The following is a 23,174-nucleotide window of genomic DNA, read 5'->3' on the forward strand; positions in this document are numbered from 1 at the left end:
GGGGGCTGGCAGTAAACCGAGACCCCTGCTTTAGAAATGACCTTTCGTCTCCATCCAACTGCTGGTGGTGTCAAACCCCTGTCAGCTTGCCCGAGTATGAAATGAATATAGCATCAGAATGAAGCCAGCTGCTAAATTTATGTCTTGGGGGCTGAGAAACATCTTTGGTATTAGGCAACCGAGGCACATGCTGGTAGCCTCTTCCTCTGCCGTCAGCCTGGGCTGAAGACGTCTGATCATGGTACTGACTTGCTGTAGGCCATGTCTGTCTTTTTTTAGTGTGTGGGGTGGGTGGGTGGGTGATGGCACAGAAATAAAAGCCACTGGGGTGTTTTGTGAAGGGGATCCATCTGGACATCAATTTCCTATACTTCGGTGTTGGCAATTTAGTATGCAAAGTGTGTTCTCTCCAACATTTCACAGGGGCACTCTGGTGTACTTTTAAGGCCCTTCTCCAGGGATCACTGCTTCTCTTCTTCCCGTTTGCAGTCCATTTACCCTGCAATCCCTCATCCTGAAGTTTGGGCCAAAGCAGATGTGATGCTGAACGTGTCGCTTGCTGTGTCTTTTTTTTTTTTGTTAACAATTAATAGCAGGGGTCGGGTGGAGGAGCCGGGGGCAATTTTTGTCAGGGTCATCATACATGGTTAATCCTTTCTTTACCCACCACAGCTGCTATTAGCCAGTAGGAAGGTGTGTGTGTGTGTGTGAGAGAGAGAGAGAGAGGCTGAGTTCGGACAACACACTAATCAATGGTTGTTTCCCATTCCGTTCCTATTACCACCACCACCCAGTTGATTAGCATGTTGTCTGAACTCAGCCAGAGAGATTTTCATTGGGAAGATGATAAAAGGGATAAAAACAACCACTACATACATAAATGGGGAGGGGGGGGTTGCACCTGCTTGTTGTTTTTTAAAGAGCAAGTTACAGTAGTTTAGTGTCATGTCTAGTTTGGTGTTTTGTGCAAAGGCATGCTTGGAAAAACATAATTGGCCAATTGTATGTTATCAGTTGAGTCCAAGTGAACTTGCTGCACGTGGTCCCTTAGTGTCCCGGGGTTGGGGTTACATGTGTGTGCACTGAAGACTCATCTCTCTGCCTTTTCCACTCAGAGTTTAACTTCTAAAGAACAGGTGTGGGAGGTTGAAATCTGAAGGATGGTGAGTCACTATCCTTTAGATTTCAGCCTCCCACACCCAGACTTTAGAAGTTAAACTTTAAGTGAAAAAGCATACTAACAATGTTTTTAAAAGGCTTCTCCAAAATTTCCCCAATGATTAAAAAAAGGGACAGTTTGTACACCTTTATCCTGTCACCCTTTGCTTGCCTTTTTGCTAAGCGAAGGAACCCCAGAAGTTGTAACCTTTCCTTGTAGGGGAGTTGCGTAAGTTCTACCACGGAGATGCAGGCCCTTCACATAAGGAGCACAGGAGGTTCGTGGTAAACAATAAGTCTTTGGATGAGCATAGAAATCATCAATCTCTCCGTTCTTCTAGTCGCATCGCAAGTTTTCGGCCCCCAGGCATGGGCATCTGGGCTTCCTTCCCCACAAGAGGAGCCACCGTCACCGTGGGAAGGTGAAGACATGGCCCAAAGATGACCCCAACAAACCTGTCCACCTGACTGCCTTCCTGGGCTATAAAGCCGGAATGACTCACATCCTGCGGGAAATTCACAGGCCAGGGCTAAGTACGTTTTGCGTGTATTGATGCACATTTCCCCAAGGTTGAGTGAGCCTTTTGATGGAGGCAGGGACTTGAGATGGGCATTTCCAGCGTAGTCAATATGTGGGAATTGGAAGGACGCCTGCTTTTCATCATGCTAAAGATCCCAGTTCAATCCCTGGCAATCTCCAGTTAAAAGGATTTAGGTAGCGGGAAGGGGAAGTGAAAGAATCATAGACTAGTAGAGTTGGAAGGGGCCTGTAAGGCCATCGAGTCCAACCCCCTGCTCAATGCAGGAGTCCACCTTAAAGCATTCCTGACAGATGGTTGTCCAGCTGCCTCTTGAATGACTCTAGTGTGGGAGAGCCCACAACCTCCCTAGGTAACTGATTCCATTGTCGTACTGTTCTAACAGGACGTTTTTCCTGATGTCCAGCTGAAATTTGGCTTCCTGTAACTTGAGCCCGTTAGTCCATGTCCTGCACTCTGGGAGGCCTTCAAGAGGCAGCTGGACAACCATCTGTCAGGGATGCTTTAGGGTGGATTCCTGCATTGAACAGGGGGTTGGACTCGATGGCCTTGTAGGCTCCTTCCAACTCTGCTATTCTATGATTCTATGATTGTGAAGAGATCCTGGTCCTCCTCTGTGTGACAACCTTTCAAGTCGTTGAAGAGGGCTCTTATGTCTCCCCTCAGTCTGCATACAAAGCAAATGTTCTATGACGGACCCACAGCCCCGTCCCAATGGAGGTTGGGAAGGAACACCGCTTTACGCTGAGACCCTAGAAAGCTGCTGCCAGACAGAATAAGCAAGAGAGGGTTAGATCAGCGGTGCAGAACTTCTTTCAGGCTGGGGGCCGCATCCCATTCCGGAGAAGCTCTCAGTGGTGGGTGTGGCTGCATGCAGAATGGGCCTGGCCGAAGCTCCCAAGCTCACAGCATATTTGACTTTACAGCTCTTCCTGCCAGAAGCCAGGCCTTAGGAGAGGCATTCCAGCCTTTCAGAATGGAGAAAATACTCCAAGGGAAGTGTGGGGCCAGAGGAAAGGGCACAGCCTTCTGGGGGACCCCAGTCTGCTGGCTTTGGCCCCTGGGCCTGAGGCTTCACACCCCTGGGCTAGACGAACCAATGTTCTGACTCGGAATCAGGCAGCCCCTTATGTTCATATGAAATGGGTCCCGTCACGTCCCAAACAGGATCATGCCACAATCTACCCCTGGGGGCCCTTTGGGATAATAACAAAGCCGTTTCCCTCCCCACAAAAAAGCCAAGAAAACCACAAAACATTATGCTGCATTGAATTTTATTGATCAATTTGTGATTCTTAATGCTTTTAAATGAACTTTTTTTGGCTCTGTACTTCAGTGGTTCCCAACATGGTGCCCCTGGTCACCTTGGCACCTGCGGGGAGCCTTCAACACCACCCACAAAACTCTCTGCTCCCTTCGAAAATGTATTTTTAATGCAAAAAAACCCTGGAAAAACATTCGGATGCCATGTTCTCTTCTCTATCTGTTCCTGATCAGTGGGCAGGAAGAGATGGAAGGCAGGGTGACCATATGACCGGATTTGCCCGGATTTGCCCGGGTTTTTGGTGACAAATCCGGGAGGGGGAGGGGAAATCTGGATTTTTCCAATCTTCCCCAGCCAAAGAGCAGCTCTAATGGGAATTAACAAAAATGCTTATAACTCTGTCATTTTTAAAGATAAAGAGATGAAACTTTGCACCATGATAGGTTTTAGGTAGAGCTTTAGCCATACCAAATTTGAAACAGATCTGTTCATCCATTGATTTTTTAGGATTTTTTTTAATAATTGAGGTTTTAAAATTATTTTTAAAATCATCATTTTTAAAGATTAAGAGATGAAACTTTGCACCATGATAGGTTTTAGGTAGAGCTTTAGCCATACCAAATTTGAAACAGATCCATTCATCCATTGATTTTTTAGGAATTTTTTAAAAATTGAGGTTTTAAAATTATTTTGTAGAACAGATTTGTCTTAAATGTGTGCTGTAAAATCAGACATGTGACCAAGGCTATGTTCGGGTGGGCATGCCCCCTTGGTGCTAGACACGCCCCCTTGGGGGCCGACCATGTTGTCCTCCTTTTTGGTTTCCAAAATATGGTCACCCTAATGGAAGGGTTACTACCTTGCTCCACCCAATTTTCTTCCCTCCACACAGACCTTTGCCCTGTCTCTATCTCTCCATTTGACCCCTTCCCTCACTATTTCTCTCCCTGCCCCACTCCAAACCCTCTTCTTGCTCTCTTCCTATACTAGGGTGACCATATTAAAAGGAGGGCAGGGATCCTGTATCTTTAACAGTTGTATTGAAAAGGAAATTTCAGCAGGAGTCATTTGTATATATGGGGAACCTTGGGAAATTTCCTCTTCATCACAACAGTTAAAGCTGCAGGGGCCCTGCCCTCTTTTAAATCTGGTCACTCTAGTATAGCTCCTGCACCTTTAACTGTGGTGATGAAGAGGGAATTTCACCAGGTTCTCCATCTTTACAAAGGACACCTGCTGAAATTGCCTTTTCTCTGCAACACTTAAAGATACAGGAGCCTTGTCCTCCTTTTCATATGGTCACCTTACCTATACCCTAGTCTTCCTCTTCCTCTCCCCCCCCATTTTATCTTCTTGTTTCTCTCCATTCCATGCCTGTAACTTCACTATTTCTCTTCCCTGCACCTCTATGGGCCTGTTCAGACAACACGCTAAGCCATGGTTAGGCCACTAACCCTTTTGCAGCAAGTGGTTAGTGAACATGTTTAAACCGTGGTTATGTAGCCACCATGGTTAGGAATGGTTCACCAGACACGCTAAGCCATAATGTTTAGTTCAAAATGCTTCACCACCACAGCTTAGCACGTCGTCTGAACAGGGTCTATACCTCGCCCTTTCTCTCCTCTCTGCCTTGCTATTTCCCCCTCCCTCCCAGCCCGTAGCCTTTCCTCTTCTCACCAATTTTTTGGACCAGCCAGGGGCTCAAAGCAGCTGTTATGGGACTCCCCGCATCCTCCATGGGAGCCATTTTGTGTATGTTAAGCTGTCAATTGTCCTTTAAAATCCCCACGAAAAACGTTGGGAGCGCAGGGCTTTCAAAATGAAAACGTGAAAGCTCTGTCTGGAACCCAACTCTGCTCACTACGGAATAATCCCAGAAAGCCCAGTGTCTTTTTGTGCAATGCGTTGGGTGTTTGTTTCCTTTGCTTTTCAGAGGTTTCTAAGAGGGAGGAGGTGGAAGCTGTCACCATAATAGAAACGCCGCCTTTGGTGCTTGTTGGACTGGTGGGCTACATCGAGACGCCGAGGGGGCTGAGAAGTTTCAAGACCATCTTTGCAGAACACATCAGTGACGAATGTAAAAGACGCTTCTACAAGAACTGGTGAGAGATAGCTACATGGGAAATTGAGGACGGCCATCGCTTTTTGGAGAGCTGCTATGGTGTAGTGGTTAGAGTGTTGGACTGGGAGTCGGGAGATCCGGGTTCAAGTCCCCACTCGGCCATGGAAGATCACTGGGTGACTTTGGGCCGGTCACAGCCTCTCCACCCAGTCTCTCCACCCAGTTTACCTAGGGAGGTTGTGGGCTCTCTCACACTAGAGGCCTTCAAGAGGCAGCTGGACAGCCATCTGTCAGGGATGCTTTAAGGTAGGTTCCTGCACTGAGCAGGGGGTTGGACTTGATGGCCTTATAGGCCCCTTCCAACTCTGCTATTCTATAATTCTATGATTCTATGATACTTCATAAGGTTGTTGTCGTTGTGAAGATAAAATGGAGAGGAAGGGGATTATGTATGCTGCCTTGAATTCCTGGGAGGAAAAAAGGTGGGATATAAATGTAATCAATAAATACATTTACAAATGTCCAGTCTGCCAGCACAGTGTCCGTCTGGAGAGAGTTCTCTGGTTGGAGGTTATAAATGCTACCCAGTGAGACTGGTGGCTCCAATGTTGGTGAATCCGCTCTGGGTTTCAGTCAGCACCAATCAGAACTCTAAAGGAGCTATCCAGGGTGCTGCCAACTCCAAACAGAGGGGGGGGGGAGAGAGGGTGTCCTTAAAAGGCACGGAGGCCCATCTATCAAGAACAGGGTCTTGCTATTTACTGTTTTACTCTGTACAGCACCATGTACATTGATGGTGCTATATAAATAATAATAATAATAACAACAACAACAACAATAATAACAACAGATGATACTGCAGTTATTATATAACTTCAAGAACTGGTACCTGCATTTGCTTCCCTCCCCGTTCTAATTCATATGTGTATATTAGGTTATAAGCCACAGATCCCCAACCATTTTGGACCCACATGGGCACATTTGGGAATTTGAGAAACTGCTGTGGGCGCCACTACAAAATGCCCAAGGGGAACTCTGAGGACAGATGCAGGTTCCAGGGTGTTTGAGCAGGAGTTCTGGGGACTGTCGTTCAGCAGTTCCATGAAGTCATACTTCTGGATCAATAAAAGTGAAATTTGTTTGGCTCTCCTGGCGGGTTTGACTGAAAGGAACTTACTGAAAGGACCTGAGAGATGAATAAATCTGTCTAGGGTTCAAGACCTGCCAAGAGACAAAAACAATGCTTTACCAAGCCTCCTTGCGCTCAGGATATAAACGTCACAAATAATCAATGAAATAAATAAAAGATTAAAAAAATAAATAAAAGAAAAAAATAAATAAACAAATTTCACCAAGTGCCAGAAAGAAAATCAAGATGGTACCAAGCAAATGTCAGGGAAGAGTATTCCAGAGATGGGGTGCCACAACAGAGAACGCCCTGTATCCAATCAACATCTGTCTTATTTTAAATGGTGGGAGGACACTAAGCAGGATCTCTGAGGCTAGTTAATGCGGGAGCAAGTTGTCCTTTAGGTATCCTAGTCCCAAGACATTGGTACACTTGAGTTTCAAGGCTGTGAGCTTGTGTAAAGGTTTGAGGCCTACAAAGCCTGGGGCTTTTCTGTTGGGGGTGGTATCCCTGAGAGGAGTAGTTTTATTTCTCTAATTAAGTTTAATTTCTTCGGTTAAGTTTAATTTCTTCAAAGTTGGAACAGTACTTTCTGTTTGGGGGAAAGAAGGTATAAAAGAAGGAGAGAGCCAGCCAGGAAAAGAGCCAGAAAAGACCAGAGCATGAGAAATGAGCAGAAAGAAGCGGCCAAAGAAGTCTAGGTACAGCTTAGGGTAAAAGAACTGGCATTTTTGCAACTTTTCTTTTAATGCCTCTTGTATCACTGAGCTGTACTGACTACATACCTTTAATTGTAATTTGCTTGTTTTAATACACTAGTAAATGGTTGTGTTAAGCTCCAAGTGTCTGGAGTGTCACTTACCCCATGTCTATAGGAAGGGGAAAGTGGGAAGGAAGGTGGGACTCTTACAGAGGCACAGATCCTGATAGAGTTGCTCAGGAGGTCCAGGACATAGAAGGAACCTTGACAGCATATTTATTTCAGGATGATTTACATACAAGTTGTTCGCTAATTCCTTGTTTGTTTGTCTGTTTATTTTTATCCCATTCCTCGGCCAAAAAAGGCTCCTGAAGTGGTTTATAACCAGGTAGCAAAAAAGCCAGTGTCTGCCTGCAGGTTAACAGTTCAAAAAGATGTGAGACACAAGGAAACAGGATTGGGGAGGGAAAAGGGGGGGAAATCAAGTCGACTGTTGGCAGGACTGGCGGAATGGCCCTGCTTTCCCTCTCATCTCCTGGGGAGAGGAAGGGCAGTCCAAATGGGGCAGATGGACCCTGATGTTCTCTTTGCCTGCGCCTACCTTTCTTGCTCCTTCTTCTTTCCTCCAGTGCAGCTGAAGTCAGTTAAAACTTGGCGGGGAGGGCAGGAGGGAGGGATGTTCGGGATGTACAATGTTTTGACGGTCCCTTGGATCTGTTGGCCTGTTGTTCATCATGGAGACTGTCTCTTCTTTTCAGGTACAAGTGCAAGAAGAAGGCATTTACCAAGTACTGCAAAAAATGGCAAGACGAGGCTGGGAAGAAGCAGCTGGAGAAAGATTTTGCGGCCATGAAGAAGTACTGCAAGATCATCCGTGTCATTGTGCACACCCAGGTGAATACTTCCCATCAGCCTTTGGGACAGGAGAAGAATTCTGAGCCGCTGGCTGGCCAAACTCACACAGGGTTTTGAAACAGGGTTGCCAGAGATCAATGCTTCCAGACTCAGGAACGTTTTGGAGTTGAAATAGAGGCTGCCTGGTTTGTTTAATAGTCATTTCGTCTCCCCAAAGAATCCCAGGAGCAAAAAAATTGTAATGGAATTCCAGGTTCCTTCGGGAGAAGTCATGAGAATTAAGCCAGTATCAAACCAATTGAAGTTTCTCATGTAGATATGGAACACCCTCCCCAAACACCATTCACCTGACGGCTGCTTGATTATCTTTTAGGTGCCAGGTGGAAGCTATAACCTTTTAGTGCAGCTGTCCGCAGCCTGGGTCCTTCCAGATAGGTTGGACTACAATTCCCATCACCCCAGCCAGTATGGCTGGGAATGATGGGAGTTGCAGTCCAGCACATCTTATGGCGCCAGTTTGGGGAAGGCTGTTCCAGGGCATCCAGGGAATCGCCAGGTGCCCACCCTCTCTCAGCTGTGCTCCTGCGTAGTCGCAAAGCTTTGGATCAACAGGCTTCCCCTGCTTCACTCACGTGCTCATAAAATGAAGTGGAGGAGTTACTTCTGAGTAGACACGTGAATATCCGCTCCCTCACCTCTCTCTCTCCCCGCTGTGGCAACTGTGCTCCTAAGCCTGAGTGAAGTAGGAAAGCCTGAAGTACCCTATATTGAAAGTGCACAACTGCGAAATAATACAGCAGTAAACAGTGGAAAGGCAACAATTGAACCCACATTTCATAGAATCATAGAATAGCAGAGTTGGAAGGGGCCTACCAGGCCATCGAGTTCAACCCCCTGCTCAAAGCAGGAATCCATCTTAAAGCATCCCTGACAGATGCTTGTCCAGCTGCCTCTTGAAGGCCTCTAGTGTGGGAGAGCCCACAACCTCACCAGGCAACTGATTCCATTGTCGCACTGCTCTAACAGTAAGGAAGTTTTTCCTGGTGTCCAGCTGGAATCTGGCCTTAATTGGCTAAATGAGTCAATTAGAAAGAATAATTACTTTTAAGTATCTAAGTATCTTACTTATCATAGAATCATAGAATAGCAGAGTTGGAAGGGGCCTACCAGGCCATCGAGTTCAACCCCCTGCTCAAAGCAGGAATCCATCTTAAAGCATCCCTGACAGATGGTTGTCCAGCTGCCTCTTGAAGGCCTCTAGTGTGGGAGAGCTCACAGCCTCACCAGGCAACTGATTCCATTGTCGTACTGCTCTAACAGTCAGGAAGTTTTTCCTGATGTCCAGCTGGAATCTGGCTTCCTTTAACTTGAGCCCGTTCTTCCGTGTCCTGTACTCTGGGAGGATCGAGAAGAGATCCTGGCCTTCCTCTGTGTGACAACCTTTCAAGTCCTTGAAGAGTGCTATCGTGTCTCCCCTCAGCTTTCTCTTCTCCAAGCTAAACATGCCCAGTACTTTCAGTCTCTCCTCATAGGGCTTTGATCATTTCTGCACATTTCCCAGCTCCACAATATCCATTTTTTGAGGGACCAGTATTATACACAAGGGTGGCCATACCAGACGTTAGTATAGAGAGAGGCATTACGATATTGCTGGATTTGTTTTGAATCCCTTTTCTAGCATAGAATTTGCCTTTTTAATTTATTTATTTGTACAGCTGCTGCATGCTGGGTTGAAATTTGCAACACCATAGTTTCAAAGCAGCAGAGCTGGTTCCCCTCGCCACTCCTGTATTCAGCAAAGACTAACGGAAGGCATTGAGTTACTTCTGGGTAGCCATGTTCAGTCCTCTGCTCTCAGCCTGCTCCCACCCCACACAACTTTCCCTTCAGCCAATCAGTGCCGCTCCCGCCAGCTGCGGCCACATTGAGAGCTCCATCACGCCTGGGGGAAAACGCTTCTGGTTTCCTCGCTCAGTTACTTCCTGTTTGAAAACAGGAAGTAAACAATGAGCACGAGGCCCATTCAGTCGGGCGTTGTAATCATGCTGCTTCTCCCACACACAGCAAGAGAGAGCGGACTTTTTCTGGTTTCCCTTGCGGTGCAAGGAACGCCAGAAGGGCTGGAAGGCACGCAGGAGGCAGAAGGTGTCATGGAAGGGACCTGCGAAAAATCTGTGAATGCCCAGTAACGGGCATGCAACAAAACGCTCGTTGGATGGAGCTCTGACTCCCAAGCTGCACTGAATCTGCATTGATGAGAAAATCCATCACAAAATGTGTTTGGAAAAAAACTAGCTATAGTAAGGAGCACGCACCATCTGACACAATCGACTTAGTGGAGTAGAAATGAAATAAAAGCTCCATGTAGGTGTCCCCTGGGCCACCTTTTAGAATCTCAGAGTACAAAAATGTGAATGACTTCAGTGGGAGCCAGAATGACAACGTACCCGGAGGGGTGGGTGGGGGTGGGGGTCATTTAGCCCACGTGCATTCCAGTGGACTCTTTAAGAAGTAGTTGTGGATGATGGTTTCATTTCTATACTGGCCAATAGCAGAAGCTCTCTGGGCAGTTTACAACAATTTATAAAATAATAATGATAATAAAATACAGCATAAAAATACAGCATAAAAATTTAAACACAGACAATTTAAAACAATTTAGATAGCTGAAAACAGTTTCAATGAAATACTAGACCTGTTTAGATAACTGGTGCAAATGCCCCATTATATTCCATTAAATGCCTGGGAGTCTTAACCTGGCGCCACAAAAATGACAGTGTTGGTGCCAGGTGGGCCTCTGTGAGGAGCTTGTTCCACAGTCAGGGGGCCACCACTGAGAAGGCCCTCTCCCTCTCCCTCGGAGGCGACACTCAGGTGTTGATCATAGTGTCCGGGCAGGTTCAGGTCAGGAGATGCATCAGGTCCTGTGGTCCTGAGTCATGTAAGACTTTATAGATTAAAACCTGCAACTTGAATCGGGCTCAGAAACATACATGCAACCAATGCAAGCGGGCCAGAATTGGACTTCTGTGCTCAGCCCTTCTGGTCCCAGTTATTAATCTGGTGGCCACATTTTGCACAAGCTGCTCTTTCTGAACAGTCTTCAAGGGCAGCCACATGTAGAGTGCATTGCGATAATCTAACTTGGAGATGAAAGGCCATCTGCTTTAGATGAGCTCCTGACGGCCCTTGCCTTCCATTTTGCCACAAGGACCTTCCCATTCTTCTTAGTGGCTTATTTAGACCAAGAATTCTCTCTCCCTCGTCTTGCTTTTGGTGTCCAGAAGGCTACCTGGCATCACCAGTACCTCTGAGCACAGACGGAGTAGCCCTCTGATGGTTTTGGATCTCTATAAGGCTCTCTGGGTTAACTAGTTCCTCTGAGCACAGACAGGGTGTCTGTATCTCATTACTACTAGTTTTGATTTCCAGGAGGCTGGCTGGGGAAGCTAGAGCCTCTGAGCACATTCAGAATGCTGGCTCTGTTCTGCAGAAGACTAGTTAGGGTGTTCTGTTGCTGCGTTTGATCTCCAGCAGGCTGACCACCGTAATCAGTACATCCCAGTAGAGACAGAACAGCCTTGAGATTCCCAGAAGGCTGGCTGTATCACCAATTCCTCTGAGCGCATACAGAGCATGACAGCAACGTTCACTACTTCTGCAGCCAGGTGATGGGGCTTGTGCAGGTGCACAAACACACACACACACTCCCACTTAAGCCGTGGGCCTTCCCCTTTGCGTACCTCTGTGGGGCAACGTAACGTTGAGCTCCTCGGCTGCAGATGAAGCTCCTGCCGATGCGTCAGAAGAAGGCCCACATCATGGAGATTCAGGTGAACGGGGGCACCGTGGCGGACAAGGTGGATTGGGCCCGTGAGAAGCTGGAGAAGCAGCTCGCCGTCCACACCGTCTTCAGCCAGAATGAGATGATTGATGTCATTGGCGTCACCAAGGGGCACGGGATGAAAGGTATTTATTTTATTATTTTATTTTATTAATTACATTTCTATACCGCCCAATAGCCGGAGCTCTCTGGGCGGTCCACAAAAATTAAAAACATTCAAAGTATAAAACAACAGTATAAAACCGTAATATAAAATACAATATAAAAGCTCAACCAGATAAAAACAGCAGCAATGCAAAATCACAAATTTAAAACACCAAGTTAAAATTTATTTATAGACTGTTAAAATGCTGGGAGAATAAAAAGGTCTTCACCTGGCGTCTAAAAGCATATAATGTAGGTGCCAAGCGAACCTCCTTAGGGAGCTCATTCCACAGCCGGGGTGCCACAGCAGAGAAGGCCCTCCTCCTGGTAGCCACCTGCCTCACTTCCTTTGGCAGGGGCTTGTGGAGAAGGACCCCTGAGGATGACCTTAGGGTCCAGGCAGGTACATATGGGAGGAGGCGTTCCTTCAGATAGCCCGGCCCCAAGCCATTTAGGGCTTTAAATGTTAATACCAGCACTTTGAATCGGTTCCGGACCTGGACTGGCAGCCAATGAAGCTGGAAAAGGACTGGCATGATGTGATCTCGTCGGCCAGTGCCTGTTAGTAAATGGGCTGCCCTGTTTTGTACCAGTTGAAGTTTCCAGACCGTTTTCAAAGGCAGTCCCATGTATAACGCATTGCAGTAATCTAAACGAGAGGTTATGAGAACATGGATAACTGTAGCTAGGCTATCTCTGTCCAGATAAGGGCATAGTTGGTATATCAGCCTGAGCTGATGAAAGGTGCTCTTTGCCACTGAGTTCACTTGTGCCTCAAGTGACAGTTCTGGATCCAAGAGCACCCCCAAACTACGGACCCGATCCTTTAGGGAGAGTGCAACCCTGTCCAGGACAGGGTAAACATCACCTCGCCGGACAGATGAACCACCCGCTAACAGTACCTTTGTCTTGTCTGGATTGAGTCTCAGTTTGTTAGCCCTCATCCAGTCCATTACCGTGCTCAGGCACTGGTTCAGAACAGTCACTGCCTCACCTGGGTTTGATGAAAAGGAAAGGTAGAGCTGGGTATCATCCGCATATTGATGACACCTCAGTCCACATCTCTGGATAACCTCCCCCAGCAGCTTCATGTATATGTTAAACAGCATAGGGGATAAGATAGAGCCCTGTGGAACCCCATGGCTTAGGAGCCACGGCACAGAGCAATAATCCCCCAGCACCACCTTCTGGAATCGGCCATCCAAGTAGGAGCGGAACCACTGCAACGCAGTACCTCCAACTCCCAGCTCAGACAACCTATCCAGAAGGATGCCATGGTTGATAGGTAGGACCAGGCTGGGTGGGGGGATGGGGGGTTCCTTTGCATGAACCATGGCTGGCAAGTGGGGGTGGTGGTCTTGGGGCAGCTCCTGGCACAGCATTGATAAGAGTGAGAAAGGATGGAGGCTAGGAGTCTTATGAGGCACAGTGCAAAATGCAAAAAAACCCCAAACCACTTGAAAAGCAGGTTTCTAGATCTCAAGGATGCTGAGAACATCTCCCCACAAGCCGGTGCCCTCCAGATGTGGTGGGCTGCAACTCCCATCATTCCCAGCCAGCATGGGCACTGGAGTCCAAGGCATTTGGGGAAGGTGGATCGAGGCCATTTCTTCTTCGAACGGCTCGGAGACCTCATTCCCACCTCGGTAACCACGGGACCTTCTCTGTGCAGGAGTGACGAGCCGGTGGCACGCCAAGAAGCTCCCGAGGAAAACCCACAAAGGGCTGCGCAAGGTCGCCTGCATCGGAGCCTGGCATCCTGCCCGGGTGGGCTACTCCATTGCCCGGGCCGGCCAGAAGGGCTACCACCACCGCACAGAGCTCAACAAGAAAGTAGGGTGCCGGTCTCCCCTCCCTGTGTAATTGGGAGCTCCTCCCCAAGGGGCTGGAGCCCAAACAGTCAAGCCCCTCCCCAACTCCATGTGCTGGCGGGGAGGGCCCCCTCCGTGGGGCAGGGCCGTCTGACGGAGCCAGGGGGCCCTTGAGAGCAGCGGAGGGAGCGTGCGATGAGGTCACAAGCCCTGCTCTCTGGGGGCAGCCTTCTCACCCATCCTCACTTGCTGACAGTGGAGGCTGGGGGCTCCAATGTCAGTGTGTGAATCCGCGCTGGGAACTTTAAAGAAGCCATCCAAGGAGCTTATCCAAGTCAGAGTTCTGATTGGTTCTGACCAAAACCTGGAGTGGATTCACTGCCCCACTGACATTGGAGCCATCAGCCTCCACTGCTTGCTCACTAGCAAGAGGGGCTCAGGTATCAGTCACCCCAACCGAGCCAGAGCCAGAAACCTACAACAGGGGACCGGTCCTCATTGTTGCAAGAAGCCCCTAGGCCAGGGATGGGGAACCTTCGCCCGTGGGCCCCAAGCCAGACCTCCCATGGTCCAAATCCAGCCCTCTTGAGTTTGCCAGAGATGGGCCCCTACCCCCCTTTTCCCTGACTGCAGATCATGTAGTGTTTGTTTCCAGCTTTTGCACGGTTTCTTCCCATTCCAAAGGCTGAAATGCCTCTCCCCAGGCTCTGTTACTGGGTTACTGGCACTAAGAGCTGCTGCATCATCATCATCATCATCATCATCATCATTATTATTATTATTATTATTATTATTATTATTATTAAATGTATATCCTGCCTTTTTTCCAGAACTGGGACTCAAGGAGGTTTAAAAGATTAAAACATATAGAATTAAAAGATATAAATATACATTACAAAAGTCAAAATAGAATTAAACCTACAGTGAAATTAAAAACATGTTAAAAAAAATTAAAAACTGTAACAGGTTAAAAAGAGGAGGGGATCCAATACATTAACACAGGTCCACTAGAGTTCCAAAAGCCTGCTAAAAACAAAAAAGATTTTGCCTGCCTCCGCAAGTGTAGCACAGAGGGAGCCAGCCTAGCCTCCCTGGGAAGGGAGTTCCACAGCCTTGCAGCAGCCACCGAGAAGGCCCTCTCCCGCGTACCCATCAGGCGTGCCCGGGATGTTGGTGGGACTGAGAGAAAGGCCTCCCCAGAAGATCTCAGAGCACGGGCAGGCTCACAGGGGAGAACACGGTCTTTCAGATTTAGACTATAACATCCCGGTCTTTTTTGGTGTTTTGGGCACACCCCTTTTGCTGGTGGCCCAGCCCATCACTGGATGCAGCCCCACCCCCAGGTTTTCCAACATGGAATTCGGCCCTTGGGGGTGAAAGAGCTTGCCCAGTCCTGCCCCAGGTTAGCTTGGACTTAGGGTGACCCTATGGAAAGGAGGGCAGGGCTCCTGCATCTTTAACAGTTGCATAGAGAAGGGAATTTCAGCAGGTGCCATTTGTAGGCATGCAGCACCTGGTGAAATCCAGTCTTCATCACAACAGTTAAATCTGCAGGAGCCCTGCCCTCTTTTGTATCTGGTCACTCTAGCTAAAGAGGGCAGGGCTCCTGCAGGTTTAACTGTTGTGATGAAGAGGGAATTTCACCAGGTGCTGCATGCCTACATATGGCACCCGCTGAAATTCCCTTCTCTATTAAACTGTTAAAAGACACAGGAGCCCTGCCCTCCTTTCCCTTTGGTCACCCTAAAGGCTTGGAGTGAACCTGGCCAGGGCCGAGGATCACAGCCACCTGCACCTCCTGGGCGATGGTGGTGTGTACAAAGCGAAATGCAGGCAGCTCCCCGTCAGCAGGGGAGGGTTGGGGGTATCCTTTGCCGGGGCTGACCTTGACCCCCAAGGTACCTCCATGAGTCCCTGGGTCTTTGGTGTGTCTGGGCCAGGGCCCACCCCTCCGTGCCGCCTCTCTTCCCCTTAGATTTATCGCATCGGCTGCGCGGTCCACGTGGAAGACGGCAAAGTGGTGAAGAACAGCGCGTCCACCAATTACGACACAACTGAGAAAACTGTCACCCCCCTGGTAAGAGAGCGGAGAGGGCGGCGCAGGGTCGGCGGCTGGCTTGGCAGACCTTTGCAGCCTGCTGTTGAATCTTCCAGCTGCCGCCTACAAAACAACACCCCCCCCCCACCGACTTCTGTCGCCCCTGGGATGGTGGCTGCAAGGTTGGGGCTCAGCAGTCCGCGGGCCTCTCATTTGGCCTGGGAATTGCTGGGTCTGTGAGGCCAAGAACCTGAGCACAGCCCTTGGGCCTCCTGGCTGGGCATGATGGGAGTTGCAATACAACATATCTGGAGGCCGCCAAGTTGGGGCCAAGGTGGACCAAGCCTGGTCCAAAGAGCAGGAGCCTCGGCCTGCTGCGCTTTCTCCACGTTCCCCTCCCTTTCTGCCCACAGGGTGGATTCCCTCAGTACGGAGAAGTCAACAATGATTTCGTGATGGTGAAAGGTTGCGTGGTGGGCACCAAGAAGCGGGTGCTCACCCTCAGAAAGGTGAGACCCTCGTCAGAGGCACGGGGCTGGGAGCGGGACATGGCCTCCTGGTTTGAGGGGCCCAAGCCAGGATGGCCGGGTCGGAGGGCGGCCCGCACTGCTTGCCCAGTCTGAGCTTGGGAGGCTCCTCAGTTCTGAGGGAGCAGGCAGGCTGAGCCCAGCGGCTGGGCCGCCACGCGCCCCTGAGTTTTCAGTAGCAGCAGCAGCATAATAGCTGAGAGACTGATCCACTGAATTTCGTCTCTGTCGTGAAGTCATTAGAAGGCCTTAGCAACCCGCTCTCTCCGGCCTGAGCAATGCAGGGTAATAACAGTGGCTTACCTTACAGGATTGTTGTATTAACATAACAAGATAAAGCATGTGAATATAAAGCATGATTACCCTGTATTCTTGCATCCTGCCTTGAACTCCTTAAAGGAAAGGCAGGATATACATCTTCCTAACAGCAACCAAAATTATTGTCAGCCTGGCAAAGTTGTCTTTCAGTCAACACAGGGTTGGCAGGTGGTCTTCATGGAGCTGAGAGTTGGTAGGTGGTCTTCATGGAGCTGAGGGTTGGTAGTTGGTCTTCATGGAGCTGACGGTTGATAGGTGGTCTTCATGGAGCTGAGGGTTGATAGGTGGACTTCATGGAGCTGAGGGTTGGTAGGTGGTCTTCATGGAGCTGAGGGTTGGTAGGTGGTCTTCATGGAGCTGAGGGTTGGTAGGTGGTCTTCATGGAGCTGAGGGTTGGTAGGTGGTCTTCATGGAGCTGAGAGTTGGTAGGTGGTCTTCATGGAGCTGAGGGTTGGTAGGTGGTCTTCATGGAGCTGAGAGTTGGTAGGTGGTCTTCATGGAGCTGAGCACATGAAAGGCCTGCCTATGTTACAAACATCCATTGTTTCGATGCCAGTTTAATGGCCATGGCTTTCCCCAGGGAATTCTGGGAATTGTAACTTGGTGGGGATGTTGAGAATGTCCTGTTACAGTTTCCCCAGCCGCCCTCCTCCCTGAAGGCTTCATGAGGAGAGGGAATGGTAATAAACCCCATTTGAGATAAGTTCTCAGTGGTCTACCCATCAGCCGAAGCTCTCTTAAAATACATAAAACCATAAAATACAATAAGCGTAGATAAATTTGGAAACGTTAAAAGTTTAAAAAAGCAATATAAAACCAGCTGAGTTAAAATCCAGAGAAAGCCTTTGTGGAAAGGTATGCTTTCAGGAGGCGTTTAAAAGTTGTGACGTTTTCTGCCTTCCCAGCCGCATGAGGGAGGGTTTTCCAGGGGGTGGGTGCTGCTACAGAGAAGTTATTCATTGTGAAACCCCCATCTTGCGGGTTTCTGGGACCTGCTGTTTGGCCGCTGTGTGAACAGAATGCTGGCGCCCGTCTATAAGACAGCGGTATTGCTTCTCATTAAATTTTAACCCGATTTTTAGCCGATTCAAGTTTAGTCAATGAGGGTCCCACTGCAGCAGCAACACTGATTTATATCCTTAATTTGCTGCACAGAATACCTGTCAGACGAGAGCTTTGCGGAGCGAAGTTACTCCAGTGGGCGTTCCTTTTATTTTTTGTAGTACACGTAATAATGCGCACATCCACATGTACGATTATGCAGGTAGGAAATCTGCACTACGTCACAGCATAACTCCTGCCCTCAAAACTATATTTTTGTCCTGCCCCAAAAGGACCGCCTATAGTTGAAAATTGGATTAAACTCCCGCAAAGATACATAGCAGTAATGTGCTGTCAAACTGAACGATAACACAAACTCGTGGTAAATCGCAACTGCGAAGATGCGCATTTTAGAGCTGCGGTGAGTTAGTGGCTGCGACGTGTATCGTTAAACGCAAATATGTGCAGCTATGTCCCGGTAATAAAGCCATATAGACATGCCCTTGGCCTGATCCAGCCTCAGGGCTCTTCCTATGTTCTCATGTGCTATTTTGCTCCTTCCCCTTCCTTCCTCATTTAACCAACACCTTTTCCCCACTCCAGTCCCTTCTGGTGCACAGAAGCCGGAGGGCTCTGGAGCCCATTGAGCTGAAATTCATTGACACAACGTCCAAGTTTGGCCACGGCCGCTTCCAGACTGCCCAAGAGAAACGAGCTTTCATGGTGAGTTTGAATCCTGTGACAGGGACAGAAACCCTTGGAGAAGGGAACAGAATGGAATCTGACTTTTGGGGGGAGGGGCGTGTGTCAAGCAATACGTTTGGGGGATTGTACTCTTCAACATTTTTGTTAATGATTTGGACGAGGAGGTGCAGGGAACGCTTATCAAATTTGCAGACGACACAAAATTGGGTGGGAAAGCTAATACCCTGGAAGACAGAAACAAACTTCAAAGTGATCTTGATAGGTAGGGGGCGCTGGGCTGAAAACAACAGAATGAAATTTAATAGGGATAAATGCCAAGTTCTACATCTAGAAAATAGAAACCAAATGCACAGTTACAAAATGGGGGATACTTGGCTCAGCAATACTACAAACGAGAAGGATCTTGGAATTGTTGTAGATCACAAGCTGAATATGAGCCAACAGTGTGATGTGGCTGCAAAAAAAGCAAATGCTATTTTGGGATGCATTAATAGAAGTATAGCTTCCAAATTGCATGAGATACTAGTTCCCCTCTATTCAGCCCTGGTTAGGCCTCATCTAGAGTATTGCATCCAGTTCTGGGCTCCACAATTCAAGAAGGACGCAGACAAGCTGGAGCGTGTTCAGAGGAGGGCAGCCAGAATGATCAGGGGTCTAGAAACAAAGCCCTATGAAGAGAGACTGAAAGAACTGGGCACGTTTAGCCTGGAGAAGAGAAGATTGAGGGGAGACATGATAGCACTTTTCAAATACTTGAAAGGTTGTCACACAGAGTAGGGCCAGGATCTCTTCTTGATCATCCCAGAGTGCAGGACATGGAATAACGGGCTCAAGTTACAGGAACCCAGATTCCGGCTGGACGTCAGGAAAAATGTCCTGACTGTTAGAGCAGTATGACCATGGAATCAGTTACCTAGGGAGGTTGTGGGCTCTCCCACACTAGAGGCCTTCAAGAGGCAGCTGGACAACCACCTGTCAGGGATGCTTTAGGGTGGATTCCTGCATTGAGCAGGGGGTTGGACTTTATGCCCTTATAGACCCCTTCCAACTCCACTATTCTATGATAGTGTGGTACCCCACTCGTTACCTCCCCCCAGTTTGAGAAGGTACCACTGATAAGCACTGTTTGAGTCCGATTCTGTAGCCAACTGTGGATCAACCTAATAGTTGTTCCATCTAGCCCACTTTTAGCTAGTTTGTTAATCAGAATATCATGGGGCACTTTGTCAAAAGCTTTGCTGAAATCAAGATATATTACGTCCACAGCATTCCCGCAGTCCACAAGGGAGGTTACCTGATAAAAAAAACCCCTTCTTCTCCTGGCATTTTTATACTCCCAGGAAAGCAGCTTCAGTAGGCTGCACATTTTGATGGAGGACTGGAGTGGGGGAGAGGCTGTTCAGCCCTTCCCCCTGCTCAGAATTGAATTGCCCTCTCTAAGCTGCTTTTCACCCCAGAGGGGAGAAAATATGAGGAACGTGTACCTCTCAACCACCCCCAAGAGTGGGAAAGTAGTGTGTGGGATGAGGTTTTGGAGCACAAAAATAACAGGATAACAAAAGGTTGATTAGTCCTCCTTCCTGCTCCTCTTCTGTGTGTGTGTGTGTGTGTGTGTGTGTGTTCATGGCACCACTTCGCCGCTCCTTCCCAGTAAAACCCCACGGTATCGCTGCTGCATGGTGGGGTCGGGAATCCCCACACCAGGAGGGAACGTAGGTTTTCCGGTGGCCACCCCCTTCCCGGCTTCCAGCAACCTATCAGTGGCCACCATCACATGGCAGAAGGGCTGTGGAGACCTCACTTCAAAGGAAAAAGTCAGAGAAAGTCCCTGACTTCTTAACTGCGGAGCTTTGGGGGAAAGCCCTGCGGTGGCTGTGTCGTATAACTGGCACAGCGCCACTGCGGGGCAAATAAGCTGTATAGACAGCCAGCTGGTCTCGACTGCAGCCTTGAGGTCTGCTTTTCAGTTTTAAAAAACACGTTGGCAGATGGTTCATGTGTCTGTTGAATATTTTCTAGTGTGGCCCTTATTCTCTGGACTTGGCACAGCAATTGCCTTCTATATCAGGCTGCTAAGAGAGGGATGATCTACTGCCACATCCTACACATCCTACTTTCCGAGGTCACAGACACCACGTTCTGATGGAAGTAATGAACATCAGTGCCATTAAATTTCCATCCAATCTTCCCTTTGCTTTAGGCCAGCAAGCCTTTGATTGCCCCAGCAGTCTTTTCCAGCCAAATGGCTGGGCTTGTGGGAATCCGTTATCTTTCCCGGTCCGTGCGATCCCATGCTTCACATGGGAAAACAATGGGTGGTTTAGAAAAGATGCCAAGGCTCACACGCTGGCCCAGTTTGCATGATCACAGCTGGGGAAATCAGCCACGGAGGTCATTTCCCCTATTGCGCGTGCTGGTTGCGTGCCGGAGGAATTAGCATGATTATTCTCTGCTATCGTGTTTTGCATTCACAAATTCATCTCTCTTTTTCTGTCTCTCCCCGCACCCAAGATTTCAAGCAGAACTTTGTAGGGTTGGAAAAGATGCAGAAAAGAGGGACAAGGCAAAGGCCTTTGGGGCTTTTCTGCTGAGGGGCAAAAAGATCATAGAATCATAGAATCATAGAATAGCAGAGTTGGAAGGGGCCTACAAGGCCATCGAGTCCAACCCCCTGCTCAATGCAGGAATCCACCCTAAAGCATCCCTGACAGATGGTTGTCCAGCTGCCTCTTGAAGGCCTCTAGTGTGGGAGAGCCCACAACCTCCCTAGGTAACTGATTCCATTGTCGCACTGCTCTAACAGTCAGGAAGTTTTTCCTGATGTCCAGCCGGAATCTGGCTTCCTTTAACTTGAGCCCGTGATTCCGTGTCCTGCACTCTGGGAGGATCGAGAAGAGATCCTGGCCCTCCTCTGTGTGACAACCTTTTAAGTATTTGAAGAGTGCTCTCATGTCTCCCCTGAATCTTCTCTTCTCCAGGCTAAACATGCCCAGTTCTTTCAGTCTCTCTTCATAGGGCTTTATTTCTAGACCTCTGATCATCCTGGTTGCCCTCTTCTGAACACGCTCCAGCTTGTCTGCGTCCTTCTTGAATTGTGGAGCCCAGAACTGGACGCAAGATGAGGAATTGGGAACAAGGCAGAGGCTTGCAATTTGTAAGTAGCATGGAGGGAGTAGACAGAGGAAATATTCTTCCTTTCTGATAATGCTACAATCCAGGGTCACCCAGTGAATGGCTTCTAAAACGTTTAATCAATTAAGGGTGCAATCCTAGGCATGTTTAAATAGAAAAAATGGCTGATAATTCCCACTTTTCCCCAGCCAATCATGCTGATTCCAGAATGCTGGGAAATGTAGGCCTTTTTTCCATCTAAACTTGCTTAGGATTGCACTCTAAATAAAGGAAAGCCCTTCTTTAGGCATCGCTAGACAAATCAGCATGTGTGAATCGATCTGTCACAAAATGTGCAGATGGCCTGAAAAATGATGAGCTCAATTATTTATTTTATTTTATTTATTTATTTATTACATTTCTACACCGCCCAATAGCCGGAGCTCTCTGGGTGGTTCACAAACTCTCTGGGCAGTTAAATTAATAGGGGAGCAATTGATAACCATGGAAGCGAAGAGGAAGCTCTGAATGCGAGATGCTTGGGATAAAACATGGGGGGAGAGCAACAGCCTCCATGCCCTGCGTGTGGGCCTAGAAGGTAATAGAAAGTCCATTATTACCATTGTAGAATGTAACTTTGAGAGCTCGTGTGACTTTTCAGTTTGGGAGAAGGCTGCTCAAATGGCCCTTTCCTCTGTGAAATGGGGCTGGGAGAACTGCAGAAAGGCGACCTGAGAATGGGGTCTTCAGTGCCTTTATATCAGAAGACAGTAGACCTTTCTCTTCTCACACCTTTTTGCATTGTTCCAAGCCCCTACATCTGATTGACAAGTGAGCGCTGTGCGCTCTGTGTTGCCAGTCTCATAAGTTGCCTATCAACCAACATACCTGCTACCACCTCAGTCTAAGGTACTCAGTTGTTGGTATCGAAGGCCAGTTTTGCGAGAGTCAGGGAAACAGCCTGCCCTGCAGCCCTCCTATACTTCACACTCCTTGTGGAAACAAAATGGCAAAAGACTAAGGCCCACCTTTTCATATAACCCGTGTGAACACCGGGTGCGAATTGCCATTCCTCATATGAACGCAGCCTGAAGATTGTGGCCGTTTCTTTCTGCTTCTGTTTCAGGGCCCACAGAAGAAGCACCAGCTGAAAGGGAAGCCGGAAACCCAGGAGGATTTGTAACGGAGCAGTAAGAGGACACCTCCCAGTTCCAGCTCAGCCCAAAATTGTTCCTACTCTGGGCATTTGCAAACAGTAATATACTGAGACAAACCTGGCTCTTGGTGTTCTGTTCTTGGGGTGGGACTGTCTTCACCAATTGGTCTCTCAAGTTTTCCAGTACTTTGCATTTATAGCAACACCTGATAAAGGGAAGTGTCGGCACATATTTGGTCAAGAGACCCTCAAAGATCCATTTTAACCTCAGGCATATACAGGGGGGTGTCTTGACAGCGTCGCTTTGCCGCTCATTCTTTCAAAACCTCGTGACTCCGCAGCTGTGGGGTGGGAGTGGCAAATCCCCACGGCAGGAGGGAGCAGACAGCACCGGCAGCCATTCAGTTCATTGAGCTCGTCCCCTGCCCAGCCTTCCCGTGCAGCCCCCTGCAACCTATTGCGGGCCTCGATCTGCCCCAGAATGCCCCAGCTTCAATATGAAGTGCATGTCACCACCAACAGACGAGCAAAGAAGGTGGTAACCTCAGAGTAAAGGGAAAAGTCACGATAAGTCCGTGACTTTTTAAGTGCGCAGTTTCCGGGCGGGGAGGAGCCCGTGGTGGGTGTGATTTGGCAGCTGCATTGTATAAACTATGCAGCATCACTACGCAACCAACACAGGGGATACAGGGCATATGGACAGCCCCCAGGAGAAGAAAGCATCTAGAGGAATAGCCCATCTACGCCTGATGCTGGCTTTGGCTGAATCCTT

At 48.4% G+C, this 23,174-nt stretch overlaps 1 protein-coding gene across 1 annotated transcript; it reads left to right on the forward strand.

Annotated features, from left to right (window-relative positions):
- The first annotated feature begins 155 nt into the window (after positions 1–155).
- RPL3L (ribosomal protein L3 like) lies at positions 156–22,523 on the forward strand. Its single transcript, XM_063142964.1, has 10 exons — positions 156–241; positions 1,500–1,692; positions 4,895–5,063; positions 7,611–7,746; positions 11,490–11,676; positions 13,368–13,528; positions 15,482–15,583; positions 15,958–16,053; positions 18,034–18,153; positions 22,373–22,523. Exons 1-10 carry the CDS (start codon positions 239–241, stop codon positions 22,427–22,429), a joined length of 1,224 nt encoding a protein of 407 aa, XP_062999034.1. The 5' UTR covers positions 156–238; the 3' UTR covers positions 22,430–22,523.
- The last annotated feature ends 651 nt before the right edge of the window (positions 22,524–23,174 follow it).

The sequence above is a fragment of the Elgaria multicarinata genome, chromosome 17, assembly GCF_023053635.1.
Source record: "Elgaria multicarinata webbii isolate HBS135686 ecotype San Diego chromosome 17, rElgMul1.1.pri, whole genome shotgun sequence".
In the NCBI taxonomy this organism is placed as follows: Eukaryota; Metazoa; Chordata; class Lepidosauria; order Squamata; family Anguidae; genus Elgaria; species Elgaria multicarinata.

Coding starts and splice junctions, on each gene's coding strand:
- RPL3L (XM_063142964.1), top strand. Junction 5,064..7,610: donor AGACGCTTCTACAAGAACTG/GTGAGAGATAGC, acceptor TCTTCTTTTCAG/GTACAAGTGCAAGAAGAAGG. Junction 13,529..15,481: donor GCACAGAGCTCAACAAGAAA/GTAGGGTGCCGG, acceptor TCTTCCCCTTAG/ATTTATCGCATCGGCTGCGC.